This window comes from Aspergillus mulundensis, assembly GCF_003369625.1.
Source record: "Aspergillus mulundensis strain DSM 5745 chromosome Unknown scaffold_9, whole genome shotgun sequence".
Lineage (NCBI taxonomy): Eukaryota > Fungi > Ascomycota > Eurotiomycetes > Eurotiales > Aspergillaceae > Aspergillus > Aspergillus mulundensis.
In genome coordinates this window covers 938,393-952,293 of record NW_020797897.1, presented here as the reverse complement: position 1 = coordinate 952,293, position 13,901 = coordinate 938,393, and the positions used below count along the sequence as shown (strand labels likewise).

At 50.6% G+C, this 13,901-nt stretch overlaps 5 protein-coding genes across 5 annotated transcripts; 4 read left to right on the top strand and 1 right to left on the bottom strand.

Annotated features, from left to right (window-relative positions):
• Positions 1–899: 899 nt before the first annotated feature.
• On the top strand, positions 900–3,399 carry DSM5745_08165 (leucine-rich repeat domain-containing protein; the record flags this gene model as incomplete). The annotated part of the gene is made up of 2 exons (XM_026750181.1): positions 900–941; positions 1,024–3,399. The coding sequence occupies 2 exons, from the start codon at positions 900–902 to the stop codon at positions 3,397–3,399; spliced, it is 2,418 nt and encodes an 805-aa protein (XP_026601185.1).
• Positions 3,400–5,597: 2,198 nt separating this feature from the next.
• Positions 5,598–6,868, top strand: glcA (type 1 serine/threonine-protein phosphatase catalytic subunit GLC7; the record flags this gene model as incomplete). Its single annotated transcript, XM_026750180.1, has 4 exons — positions 5,598–5,774; positions 5,848–6,249; positions 6,405–6,704; positions 6,773–6,868. The coding sequence occupies 4 exons, from the start codon at positions 5,598–5,600 to the stop codon at positions 6,866–6,868; spliced, it is 975 nt and encodes a 324-aa protein (XP_026601184.1).
• A 1,061-nt stretch (positions 6,869–7,929) lies between these two features.
• DSM5745_08163 (uncharacterized protein) lies at positions 7,930–8,921 on the top strand (the record flags this gene model as incomplete). The annotated part of the gene is made up of 2 exons (XM_026750179.1): positions 7,930–7,932; positions 8,004–8,921. 2 exons carry the CDS (start codon positions 7,930–7,932, stop codon positions 8,919–8,921), a joined length of 921 nt encoding a protein of 306 aa, XP_026601183.1.
• A 490-nt stretch (positions 8,922–9,411) lies between these two features.
• On the top strand, positions 9,412–11,310 carry DSM5745_08162 (uncharacterized protein; the record flags this gene model as incomplete). Its single annotated transcript, XM_026750178.1, has 6 exons — positions 9,412–9,454; positions 9,509–9,560; positions 9,610–9,710; positions 9,760–9,911; positions 9,960–10,332; positions 10,388–11,310. The coding sequence occupies 6 exons, from the start codon at positions 9,412–9,414 to the stop codon at positions 11,308–11,310; spliced, it is 1,644 nt and encodes a 547-aa protein (XP_026601182.1).
• A 998-nt stretch (positions 11,311–12,308) lies between these two features.
• On the bottom strand, positions 12,309–13,382 carry sar1 (Arf family GTPase SAR1; the record flags this gene model as incomplete). The annotated part of the gene is made up of 6 exons (XM_026750177.1): positions 12,309–12,349; positions 12,416–12,715; positions 12,780–12,845; positions 12,939–12,978; positions 13,086–13,189; positions 13,364–13,382. 6 exons carry the CDS (start codon positions 13,380–13,382, stop codon positions 12,309–12,311), a joined length of 570 nt encoding a protein of 189 aa, XP_026601181.1.
• Between the last annotated feature and the right edge of the window lie 519 nt (positions 13,383–13,901).

The window sequence follows — 13,901 nt, the reverse complement described above, 5'->3', positions numbered from 1 at the left end:
TCTGCTCTGCCGCCGGCGCTTTGACTTGCAAGCCTTCAATATCTCCCACGTTCACATTCTCATCCTCAGAGTAAGTGCGTCTCTCTATATTCCTCGCCTTCTCCTTCCTTGCGGCTGTATTTTCTTTTTCCAACCATCCTCCCCTTCCTCAGCGCTTCGCTTCGCCCGTTCTTCTTTTACCTCAGTTCCAAGAGCAGCTAGAGTCTTAGTCTGTCATCGGCGGCCTACCCTGGGCGTTTGATAGTGCACCTCGAGTGCTGATAGCGCCCCTCCTCCTCTCAGCTGATTGCTCACTGCTCCGGTGCACATCCTTATCCACCCCTCCTTCAATTCATCATTCCGCTGCGCTACGAGGCGCCACTGCTCTCTACTTGCATATTACTAGCTGCCCCCGGTCTTTTTTTCGCTCCCATCCCTTCTCCAATCTTCTCCTTTTTTTGGAGTCGACTTTGCAGCTTCAACAGCCTCGTGTTTTCGGGTTCGTCCAGGCGACAACCTCTGTTCGTCTGGAATAGAGGAGATTTGTGTTCCTTTCCTTCCTTTCTTTCCTTTGTCTCTGAAACATCTCAGGTATGGTAACTAGTGCCATTGGATTGTTGCTACGGCTGTCTCTTGGAAATTTGCTCGGCCTTTGTTGATTGTCACCCTCCTTTCTCCTGACCAGAAAGTCTCAGCACACACCTCCTATCGCATTCCACCTCAAGACCCTCCACTATGAAGTCGCTGTCTAGCCTGAATCATACTGACGCTCTATTCCGTCCAGATTACTCCGCGTTCCTTTTCCCGCCGCTGTCTACCAGCAAGATGTCGACCTGTTGTTACCCTACGAGTGCTTGAGCGTTGTCCTCCACCGATTGCCTGACTAGACTTTGTCTTGTGAGGCAGTACACCTTTCCGTGATGGAGAAGCTGGACACCACCGATGGACAGCTTTTCATCAAGGTTAGTCTTTTCTTGACCCACGGATCTGCCGATAACCCGTGCGTCCATGCTCGCCGCCTACTAACCAATGATTCTTTGCCAGAATCTCGCCAGTTTTGTACGAACCCACGAAAAGGCGCTCGCGAATGCACTTCAGCTGAAGCGCCAACCGACCAGAAATGGCCAAACTACCCAGACCGGCTCGTCTTCGGGCTCGACTTCCTCCACCCTCGCTGCCGCCTTGTCCTTCGGCGCGCTAAAGTTCACTTCGCAGAGCGTCAAGCCCGCGAAGCTCACCCTCACCCCTCACCACCTCTTTTACCTCCTCTCTCGCTTTGAAGAAATCTCCATTGCCGTGGGCCCTATGAATGTTAGATTGGAGAACATCCATACCGACGTGTCACAGTCCTACGTGTCCTTCCTGAATAAACCTCAAAGGTCAAAAGGTGACAGAGACTCGATTCACTCTGTGTCTAGTGTCCGTAGCGTCATGTCTGGTATGAGTTCACTCTGGTCCTCGTTTGGGTTGGCCTCCAAGGATGCTTTCTCCAAATCTGAAAAGGCCAAGGCTGCCTTAGAAGCCGATATCAAATACCTATACTCGGCGTTTACAAAAATCCCCTGCCTGCGTCTAGCACCCGACCGTCGTGCTCGGCTGATCCGTGGCTACGAAGAATTCCCATTTGACACTGCCGTCCCTCTCCATTCCTTCAAGAATTTGAGCGCGTTAGAGATTATTGATATAGACTTTCGTTCCTTCTACGGCTGGGACCGACTATCGGAACAACTACGGACCTTGACTTTGAAGAGGGCTAACATCGAAGACCCGGCGGAGCTACTGACGGGCATTGTTCTGGACGATATTGACAAACGCCGCCGCCGCTCTTCGAAACACCAGAGCTCGCCTGTCCTAGGATGGAGTGGAAACACCAACCCTCGGCCGGTTAGCAGACATGAGCCAAGCGGATCCCTCTCCGCCCCTGGGTCCCCAGTGACAGATACCGCGCTCGGCTCAAGTGCCAGCCCACAGGCAGTATCAATGATAAGGATGGCATCTGAGGGGGCAAAGCCCCGCCTACGAGCTGGAAGCGTTTCTCCTTCGCGCCCGAGTGGCTCGAAGCACTCCACTCATCGTCGCGGCCAATCGTCGCGGATTAGGCGTACTGGATCAGGGAGCTCCAATTCAAGTGACAACTCGGGCTACCGTACCGGAAGCTCTACGAACTTGTTAGCAAATGCCCTCCCATCGTCCAAATGGCGATTCCTGCGGCATTTGGGGCTCCCTGACAACTCCCTAACCTCTGTTTCTGCGGCTGGCTTAGCTCCTGTCGCCAACACCTTGCACTCGCTGGATCTGTCAACGAACCTCTTCACTGAGGTTCCCGACAGTCTAGCTTCCTTGATCGCCTTAAGAGCCTTGAATCTGTCCAACTGCATGATAGAATCTCTCCATTCCTTGTCTCGCAACCCCCTTCCTGCCATCACTGCGCTCAATCTTCGCGCCAACCGCCTTCGCTCCCTCGCGGGCATTGAACGGTTGCTGTCGTTGGAACGGCTAGATCTCCGCGATAACAAACTTTCAGATCCCATGGAGATTGCCCGGCTTACTAGTCTCCCTGAGATACGGGAGATCTGGGTGATGGGAAATCCTTTCGTGAAAACGCATCCCAACTACCGAGTTCTCATCTTCAACCTGTTCCGCCGTACCCCTGGGTATTCAGAAGACATCATTATCGACGGTTCCGGCCCTGGATTCACAGAACGGAAGCAGCTGGTTGAGCGAGCTGCAGAGCCGGAGCTTGTGCCGGTCATTCGATCTACCGCCGCTGATAATTCTACGCTTGTCAGCAAGCCTTCCATTTCCCCTGTTACCGGAGCTTCCGCCATCCGATCTGGACAAGATGTAGACATCTCACGGATAGAACATCTTGTCGACGACAATGGCGCCGGCTCTAGCCGCAGGAAAAAGCCTCACCGGAGAAGAATAGTTGACCCATCTGGAGCACCCGCTGTCGAAGGGGATAGAGATTCAGGTGCGGTGGTACCTTCTGTCCTTCCTGCTCAAGATCTTCAGTTGCCTGTTGATCCGTTTGTCTCGTCGCCTACCGACAGTCAATGGAAATCTGATGGTGGTCCCCAGGCCGGATCCTTCTACCCCCCAAGCCCGGGAGAGGCCAACAAAGACCGAGATGACTCTGCCTCCCCAGCAAATGATATTCTGGCTCTGCAACGCACGCTACAGGGTCTCGAATGGGGCGTAGATGGAGACTTCCAGAAGCACCAACTCGCAGCCCTTCAGCAGGAGCTCGGCAGTAGCTTTCTCGCCGCACTGCGGGACCACGCCTGGAACCACGCCCAAATGACCGTCGCTGTTCCCCGCACAGGCACCTACATTAGCGAATCGTCTCGACTATCACCCGAATCCTTGTCGAGGGCTAATAGCCAACCTCTCTTGAGCGGGCCCCATCCCATTATATAAACGACTCGAGCGGCCCCTTTTCTATATTTCAACTCAAAACACACTCTCCTCGCATTATACCTTCCTGGTTGATGGGACTGTTCCATGAACCGCAATTCAACAGAGCATCTTTAGACAAAAGTTCTCGTTCTGCCCTGATTCATTTCCAAGCTACACCGCGGTCTCATTTTTGTCATAGTCGACTATCTCGAAGCATATACCGCAACAGCTTGTTGAACTGCATTGTCCGTGGCGTTATGCGACCTCTCTAGGTCGCGGGTGGGATGTCTGAGCTCTTTCCCTCACATCTTGTCCTCATTTCACTTCTTCACCAACCACATATTTTTTTCAGACCACTATATCCGGCCCTCTCCAATCCCCTTGAGAGCTGATATTTGCCCTTTTAGAGTGCTTGTATTTTATCGGCGAGAGAACATCGGAGTCCACGGCGTTCTTGGGCGATTTGTGTTTTTTGAGCCCTGCTATTGAGTTTTGGGGTGCACAGTTATACCGATACCTCGTGTTGCTTGGTTTGTCCTGTTTCCTTTATCCCGCCCTAATGATTACACGACGACGATCTGATGCGTCCCGAAATATCCTTGATTCGAGCAACTGTTACAGGCTTGTATAACGTTTTGTTGTTCTGGGCGGATTTTTGTCATTCACGCTTTCGGTTTCCGGTAAAGACTCTGACGAATTTCGGACTTAATGCATGAGATGTTGTGACGAAGACCTTCTAATCTGGCCGTGTGTTTGATTGCAAATAGTTGAATGCAATGCGCACCGTGCGTTGCGGCATCTATGGATCTGGAGAGTAAGGAGTAGCCGTAGTCAAGGCGGACGGTTACCCAGGTGAGTTCCTCCTTGCAGCTCCTTGACTAGTCAAGATATTTAGAGTTATTTGTAAATGCAGTTATGATAAGAAGATCATCGTTGTATCAATCACAAAGGATCAGTAAGAGTGTCAGACTATGGAAGTTGGGCACAGCTCGATTTATGGCTGGACCTAGGCAGGTATCAATACTACGTAAGGCTGTGGTAAAATTACCATAATCTTTATTTATAGAGAAGAGATTAGGCTACCGCTCTGCATCCTGCCCAGTCAGCTGTCAGCATGTTCTGCCACACGTTGAGCAGGTAATTTAATGGTAACGCTGGTACGTGCGCGGTTTGTTGTGGTCCTGGCTCCCGCAGGTTTTTCTCAGCTGAAATCATCGACAGTCAATTCTCTCCAGCCAAAGCAGCTGTCCAAGTCTTGCTTCGGTCGCTTTTCTTGGTGAGCTCGAATCCTCGGATGCCTTCTAATCGTCTTTGAACTCTGACCTTCGACCTCGAGACTGGTGTTTAGAATTCCGCTTGTTCGTGCGACTGCTTCGAGTTGATCTGGTCGGCAAACACCGATCCCTTGATTGCCATCCACATCCACATCCCCTTCCACACTTAGTTGCCTGTACTTCTTTCCTCCACTCGCGCCACCAGCGTCTTTTCCGATAGAAGTTTGCCTCAGGAGCTTTCCCAGTCCTGAACATACCTCTGCTGAATCTCTCTGCTTGACCTTCACATCGCGTCCTTTGCTCGCCCCTGTCCCAACGACAACAACAACCAGAACACAAATCTTGCCGTTGCTTCGTGCCGCTTTTTGCTCCCTTTTTCCAACACCGACCGCGGCCTCTTGTTGAATTCCTCTTCATCCTCCGGTCGCTGTCCCGGAGCCGCATCGCTCGTCGCTATCTACGCGCCTTCCCATCAACTGCCGTATTTGCGTCTTGGAAAATCATCCTATCTCGCGCGGCCTTTGACCTCCTCGTTCCCCTCCTCGCTCACCAGGGCCATTCGGCCTGCTCCCGCCTCTCGACCTCGACCTCACCAGTTCCTGTTTGGTAAGCAATTTTCACGCCCCTCCTATCGCTATCTCTCCCCTCCAGCGTCAATGAATTTTTCTTTGGCGCATCGAGCACGCGTTCACTCGGCGTCTATTATAATAACCTTTCTTTGATTGTTTTTCGTCCTATCAGAAGGTCTTTCTAACATCCTCTTTTGCTCTTGACAGTCTGTAGGCGCCGCGTCATCCATCGTACACTGAACCGACCGCTCAGTTGAACACTCTCTCGCCTTCTTTTCTCGTCGCCGGACGCCTGTTTAACTAGCTATTTTTCTTTTTATCTCTTTTTTCTTTGTTGCTTTCGTTCTCTCTCGTCCTTCGTTGGGTTTAATACGTCATGGCCGATCAGGACGTGGATCTGGATTCTATCATTGACAGACTGCTGGAGGTGAGGGGCAGCCGGCCCGGAAAGCAAGTTCAGCTTTTGGAGTCGGAAATCCGCTATCTTTGCACAAAGGCCAGGGAGATTTTCATCTCCCAGCCCATCCTGCTTGAGTTGGAGGCGCCTATCAAGGTAATGATGCTCTTTAGCCATCGGGCGGAATCCGAGCGCCTGTTCTGTAGACTAACAAAGTCTGCGCTAATAGATCTGCGGTGATATCCACGGCCAGTACTACGACCTCCTCCGCCTCTTCGAATACGGCGGCTTCCCACCGGAAGCCAACTACCTCTTCCTTGGAGACTACGTTGACCGTGGCAAGCAATCACTCGAGACAATCTGCCTTCTCCTTGCATACAAGATCAAATACCCCGAAAATTTCTTCGTCCTCCGTGGAAACCACGAGTGCGCCTCTATCAATCGTATCTACGGTTTCTACGATGAGTGCAAGCGGAGGTATAACATCAAGCTGTGGAAGACATTCACGGATTGCTTCAACTGTCTTCCCATCGCCGCTATTATCGATGAGAAGATCTTCACCATGCACGGTGGTCTGAGCCCTGACCTCAACTCCATGGAGCAGATCCGCCGTGTCATGCGTCCCACTGATGTAAGCTTTCAGGCCTCTTTCCTTATCAACCATTCCTTGGACCCGGTCAGACAAAGAGAATTCCTGCTCCTGTCAACTTTTCGCCAGCAATACATCAACTCTACTCTTTGCCGGGCTCCACGAAGCTCAAGGCTTTGATTTACTGACTTCTATAGATCCCCGATTGCGGCCTCCTGTGCGACCTTCTGTGGTCCGACCCCGACAAGGATATCACGGGATGGAGTGAAAATGACCGAGGTGTTTCGTTCACGTTTGGACCGGACGTCGTATCGCGATTCCTCCAGAAACATGATATGGACCTGATATGTCGTGCGCACCAGGTTGTTGAGGACGGCTACGAGTTCTTCTCAAAGAGGCAGCTAGTCACACTATTCAGCGCCCCGAACTACTGCGGAGAGTTTGATAATGCTGGTGCAATGATGAGTGTGGACGAGAGTTTATTGTGCTCTTTCCAGGTACGTTCTGTGCACTTTTTGCGCACTCGTTAGTAAAGATGATAGCTAACATATTGCCTTCTTATCAGATTCTGAAACCAGCAGAGAAAAAACAAAAGTACGTTTACGGGGCAATGAGCTCAGGCCGACCCATCACTCCTCCGCGAAAGCAAAAGAAGAAGTAAGCATACGAGCTTTTCCATGTGCAGCAGGTTCGGGCGGAGATAGAAACGCCATATCCGCGTTATGTCAGTACACGAGAGATTCAGCAACCCACGACATCGATGCCCTTAGCATTAGACGATCGGAAGTAACGACTTGACCCGACCTCCCGAGATAACAACTATACGACATGCAGAGAATCGTCACACTTTCCTCCCCGCATCCCAAGCTCCAGCGACTTCGACTTGACTCTTTACGCTGATCATGTTCTATTTCTATACGGAAGGTACTTTGTGCTCCCGACAGGGATTGGTGTTTTTTCTCCTCTTCCTACCTCTTCTCCTATCTTCTACCTCTTTTTCGTTTCCTCCAATCCATCTATTTTACCTCTCGTTTCGTTTATCTGATTTCGTTTGGCAGAGGGAGGGAAAGCGACGGCTGCATCTGGTGTTCTTGATGTTATTTACTCTGCTCTGCTGCTCCTCTTTGTGTGTACTGTTTTCTCGCCTCGTTCATCCGCCTGCTTCTCTTTCCCGCTTACTCCAAAATCTCCCAGTCTGTGAGAGTGTAATGCCAAACAGATAAGCAACGGACACCCGCCTCGCCTCGAGTGTCTTTGGAATGTGTACCAAGATTTTATACCGCGCTTAATTCTCTCTATGCAAGCCTCGTCCGTCGGAGTAACTGCTCACGCGACACTGTCCGGTTACTAGTCACTTCGCTCGGCGGTCGGGCTCAGCGAAGCTCAGCGAAGTGACGAGTATACCGAAATGCTCTACTAATCACCCTCGAGCTGCTCCAACCAATGTCTTCGATGTAATTGCTCATGTTTCCAGCAGTAGTATCCCTTGCAGGAGTATATCACTGTCCCATGTCCCACTCACCTCTCATTCGACAAGCCCAGATATTCCTCCCTGCTGACGCCCAAAAAAAAACGAGGTTGCGGTCGTCGGTCACCGACCGCGTTGCAGGCAAAAAGAACATACAACAGCTGGGATTCGCATGTGGTCACCCACCGTACTACCAACCAGCCGGCGTGTGGCTTGCTTGTGGCTATCAGCAGGCGGTCATCATTCTTGATTGAATGGTTCGCAGCAAAGCCCCTGTTCTTTTTGTTGATCCTATCCATGTCGCTCTAACCAACTTCTATATCTCTAGGATCCTTCTGTTAAGGCACTATGTAACGGCCAGCATCTCCGAGATACTCTGGAATTGGTTATTGAGCCGCGCACTGTTTGGAAGCCAGCGCAGAGCCTTACAGAACCGGCGGCACAAGCCTTTGCATGGCTCATGAACGAATGTCTCACTCACGGGTCTGCCGACGGGGCAGATGGAATATATGATGCTGAGATTGTGGTCAGCACTGGTTCTCTTTTGAAATCAACAGTACCTGAAACTCGCGCTTTTGGCCAAAAGCTGAAACAAATGTTGAGACTCAAGGCAAGCAACATAGCCATTGAAGATTCAGACTACATTCCGGGAGGTCGTCATGACAATGACCACGCCGAATTTCGCCAGATTGCAATCTATCCAACCCATGACGAGGTTCGCTCGGGCGAGAAACCGTTCTATAGGCAAGCGGCGGAGATCCAACAACTGCCCATTGAAAAGCGGATCGCAGGTCATCTCGATAATCAATTCCGGCTTTTACGAGAGGACATGCTCTTAGACATTCGTGAGGAGCTGCAGGCAGTGAACAAAAAGAATAAGAAGCATCGTAAAGTCACAATGCTCAGGAAAATGTCTCTGGAAGAGGTATTCAGTGGCACAGAAAAGCAGATGACTCCTTGCGGCTTGGTTGTCAGCTGTCTGCATGGCCTAGAAGCTCTGATAACACGGGACAGGGAAGGTCGAAAGGCTTTTCTGAATAGCAACCGCGGCTATCTGCGCCATCAGTCATTTGGTTGTCTTCTCCGTGTTGGAGAGGTTGTCTCATTCGCCACGGTTGACAGACAAATGGACTACCTGCTTGAGGGTGTGCCGATAATAGTCTTGCGAGTCGTAGGAGATGGTGCTACGCGAAAGACGCTATCTTATTTCGAACTCTCAACGACCTCTCAGCCTGCGGCTCAATAACCACCTTGACTGCAGCACCTGCTGCCACCGTCTGCAAAGCATCAGCAACTTGGCCAAGAGGAAACCGATGCGTCACACCATCATGGATCTGATTCAAGAAACGGACGAATGGCTCAGTCGTGTCCCGCCTGCGTTCCAATTCAAAATCCACCGTCCTTCGACTCATTTCGAGCGACAGAGATGGAGTCTCGCATTTCGGTATTATAGTCTGCGTATTACACTCAGCCGGTCGTCTCTGTATCGATCCGAAAGACAGCTTGCGCCCAACGAAGCATCTGCACTCAGTCAGCAGCGGATTTCCCGTATCTGCATCAACTCGGCACGTGAATTATTGGAATCATCCTAACACTCTCCTCGCGCCACAATCACCTCCAAGATGCGGTTTCAGCCATTCAGTTCTCTATCTTCCAGATCAATCCGGTATCGCTGCACCTATATCCTGAGAAACAACTGCAAACTATCGACTATATCCACGCAGACCGTGCAAGCGATGTCTTCTCCTTTGTTGTTGTTGCAGAAGAAGGACGGAAGCGGTAGGCGGCCCCGGAAGTGTCCCCTGAGTCAAACTGTTGTTGATCGAATCGTAGTAGTCGAAGCAAAACAAGAAGATTTTCATCGGTATACTACCAAGCGATGGCTGTCAGTCTTCTCTGAAAGGGCTTGAGTGAATGTTTGTTGACTTCTCCAGGGGCAACGACGCTGAGGAAAGGTCGAAGCGGTACCGTGACTTCAATCTTGAAGCGCTTATCGCTGCCGCCACGCGATCGAGTAGGACAAATACAAAACAATGTACTGGCCCCCACTTCCTTCGAGGAGCGCTGTCTAAGTTTCATTCAAGGCACCCAGATCATGAAATATCTAGAAGGACAGTACAGCAAGACCTTCCTTTTGACTTTCGATGACAAGTCCGAGGTGGTCGTGAAGCTGCCAAACCCAAACGCCGGACCAGCTATTTTTACCATCGCCAGTGAGGTCGCGACGATGGAATTTGTAAGTCACTGAGCCAATTACGCTTGCCCGCAATCTAACCTATGACAGGTACGTCGTATTATAGGTATACCAGTTCCGCGGGTTCTTGATTGGAGCTGCGACCGATTCAATTCCGTCGGGTGCGAATACATTATCATGGAAAAAGCAAAGGGTGTTCCGCTTGCCAAATCGTGGTATCGGCTTCCTTCCTCAAGTAAACACAACTTCATAAGGCAGGTTGTTGAGATGGAGGCGGAACTAGCATCTGTTCCATTTCCCGCGCACGGATGCGTATATCGCAAGCATGACCTGCCATCAGAATATTCGCAGAATCAAATTTCGTTCGATGAAAACAACCTACACGAGTTCTGCATTGGCCCTGTTATAGATCCAGTGTTTTGGTCGGACTGCCGTTCCGAATTACAGTTGTCTCGAGGTCCTTGTGAGTCTTTCTTTGCCGATATTTTGACCACTGGTTAGCTCTAATTCTTTTCAAGGGCGCGATATCTCCCATTACGCGAGGAGCTTAGGGGAAAATGAGAAATACTGGGCCGATCGATATGCTCAACCACGTATAAATTATTACCGGAGTAACACCGATGCCGAGAACCCCAGCGAATATCTTGCGCTCATCGAGAAATACCTGCTTGTTGCTCCTTTCATCACTAAATTGCAAGTGGATTCCCATGACATCCTGCAGCCTACACTGTGGCATTCTGACCTCCACCTAAATAACATATATGTCGACCTCGAGACTGAAACTATCACAGACATAATAGATTGGCAGAACACGACGACGGCTCCGCTGATCTTCCAGGCCAAGATACCACGAATGGCTCGACATGTTAGCCCACTCCCATTGGGCTGGCATATGCCTGAGAAGCCGGAGAACCACGACGACCTGCCCCAGGATGCCAAGTTAAAAGCGGACGAGCTATATCAGAGCGCTCTGTGCCACAAGTACTACGAAGTGGTTACCGCGAAGAAGAACCCACGGCATTATGCCGCATTACTCCACAATGACGGATGGAAAGCGCCTCTTGTCCGACCTATCAAAGCGATTGGCGGTGCTTGGTCATCGAGGGAAGTCTTTGGCCTCCGCGCCTCGCTTCTGGAAGTCGTGGATCATTGGCCTGATTTAGACACACAGATCGACTGTCCGATCAGTTTCACGGCGGAGGAAACAGACTTGCACCACGAGGAGCTGGAAAATCGCGAGTACGTTGAACAGCTGATGGAGCAGTTCCAGGAAGCTGGAATCTTGCCAATCGACGGGGTCGCCGACCCCGAAGACTACGAAATTCTGCAGCGCACGAATATTATACAGAAATCAAGCTTCCTGTCGCTAGCAGAGAGCGAGGAGGAGAAGATGTGGATGGACAAGATCTGGCCGTACCAAGACCGCCCGCAAGATGCTTGATGCTGTCGTAGTTCAACCTTTTCCCTTTCCGCCGATGAGATACCCGAAACAGCGTACTATGATTCAAGTACCCTGTCCGATGCCGCCCTCGACGACCTCTGGGCGGAACTAAAACTAATATATTTTAATGCAAGGCAGTGCAATATCTACGAGAAAGATAAAAACGCATAGTGTCTGGATGTGGTGCAGCCTATTTTAACTTCTTTAATCCACATAACTCTAGGGCTCACTTAACTATTGTCCGCGTTCACTATGTGGCTTTATTGTGGCTTAAGTACGGCTGAACGGACGGGAAGCCCTGTTCTCCACACCCTGTGGTCGTATGTGCTGGAATAATGCTTGGGAAGGCTTCTATCTGAAAAGTCACAGGAGCCAATAAGCCGATGAAAGGAATCCCTGCTCGCTGAAGGCGTATTACGTAGAAATCGAGGGCGATGCCACTACTACTTTTCAGGGATCTTGGGCAAACAGTCTGCGTTTGCATCTGTAGACGCAAGTCAGGTATCCATCGTAGACAGCCTACACCACGCTAAGCAATACAGGTCTAATCCAATGCGCACACCCGTCGAGGCCCATCGTCCACTTCACCGGATAGTTTCAGGGCCAAGGGCTCCCATTTATGGGACCAGCAAGTATGGTCCACGGAAGCTTCCTACATCCTACAAACAAAGCGAAAGACAACACAGGAACATGATAGCGTTGCGTGAGCAATTTGTTTTAGATGAACTTGATGAACGGCTGACTGGCTGGCTAGAAAAGTTCATTGAAATGTATGCCTTAAGGAGTATGGAAAATAGGTGAGGTTGATACTTCATGGATGTGCTTGGTCCATTCTGAATCTGGGGGAGATGAGGTAGAAAGATTGAGAATCGACGGCGGGCTGCGAGCTTTGGGCGTTGGGTATAGGTCTCCGGTCATAGAAATAACACGGGTGCATAGGCGAGACGTTGTAGATAGGTGCAGTGCGTAGCTTGAGGATGATAGCTACCTTGTCTATTTTAGACGTACTGAGACAGCCACCTGATACCCTCGCCATATCCTAAAAGAAACACGGGGTTTAGCTTCATCCATGTGTCATCCAATGGGACTACTCCGAAGAACTCACCTTGTCTCATAACAACACTGCACATGAACACCTCAATGGGCCGGATACCCTCGAGGGGCACCTTACCCTTACCCGTCGTCTGGTACAGGCCAAGCTGGTGTCGAAGTTCGTCTTCGCTGACGGCATCGGGGTGGTCGATCTTGTTTCCGAGGACAAGGAAGGGGACCTTGGACAGCTCCTCCATGGCGAGGAGGGCGTCGAGCTCGGCCTTGGACTCGGGGAAGCGCTCGTGGTCCTTGGCGTCAACGAGGAAGACGATCCCGCTGACTTCGGGGAAGTAGTCTTTCCAGAGGCGGCGAGCTAGAATTGGAAACCATGCGTTAGTCGTGTTGGAGGTTGTTCGATAGGAAGAGTGTGGTCTCACCCTGCTGGTGACCGCCCAGGTCGAAGGTGGTGAATCGGTTGTTTCCAATGACGAGTTCCTCAGATGCTGTACTTGAGTTAGTCTCCGCGTGATATTTTCATTTATCCGCCATGCTCCTTGGTCGTATTTAGGTATCCGGATTGGGTCGAGGAAACGTACTTGGGTGGGCGGTAGGTGAAAGGATCGCAACTCGGTCGTTCTAATGAGTCCGTCTTGTCAGCTGTTGTTTCTCTTCAAACGCAATATCGGGCACCACATCCTTCCCTCAGACAATGTCAAGAGACCCCGGAAGTATCATCAACATACCTTCAGCATGTGCAGGAGGGTGGTCTTTCCGGCATTATCGAGACCCAGGAAGAGGAGCTTGGCATGCTTGTTGAGCAAGCCAAGGGACGCCAAAACGTCGTAGACTACACAAACCCAAGATGAACCATCAGTAACAGTCTCTAATGAATGATTTTGCGCAATATAATGGCATTAGGGAGCGAGTTAGGGCCGTTTGTATGTGAGGCCCGGGCCTGGGTCAGGCCAGCTTTCGAACACGAGCATAGGGAGATAAGGACAAAAACACAGAGGGAACGTACACCAGTTGATAATCCACATACTGGAACGATTCAGCTTTTAACAGAGATTCCTGCAGTCTGTAAATGATGGGAAATGGCGAGCTATGGTTGTTTGTGCCGGCTAACTGGCGAAAAGAACAAGATTGCGGTGGTCGGCCAAGTGACGTTGAGACCGGGCGTTTGCTTGCGCGCTTACTTAGCCGAGCGGCTAAGTTAACCCAACAGACCACCCGCCAAACTCCATCCAAAGGACTCGAAAGGCTGAGAAGATTCGGTTACATACGAGAATAGCTGGAGGCAGAGTGTATATGTTTGATTTGTTCAATTTGATTATTTTATCTTCTCTTCCCTTGAATCAACCTCAGCTATGCACCCAATTCTACAGTCTCAAAGCCAACGCAAGGGGTATACTACTCCGTAACCGCCCTCATGCAAAAAAAGCTCCCAAAGACACACAAAGCCATACACTAAAAGGGTTAAAAGGGGGTAAGGGGTAAGGGTGAAGGGTGAAAAAGAAAGAATGGGTAAATATGTTCAAGAAAGAAAGCGACCGCCGTGT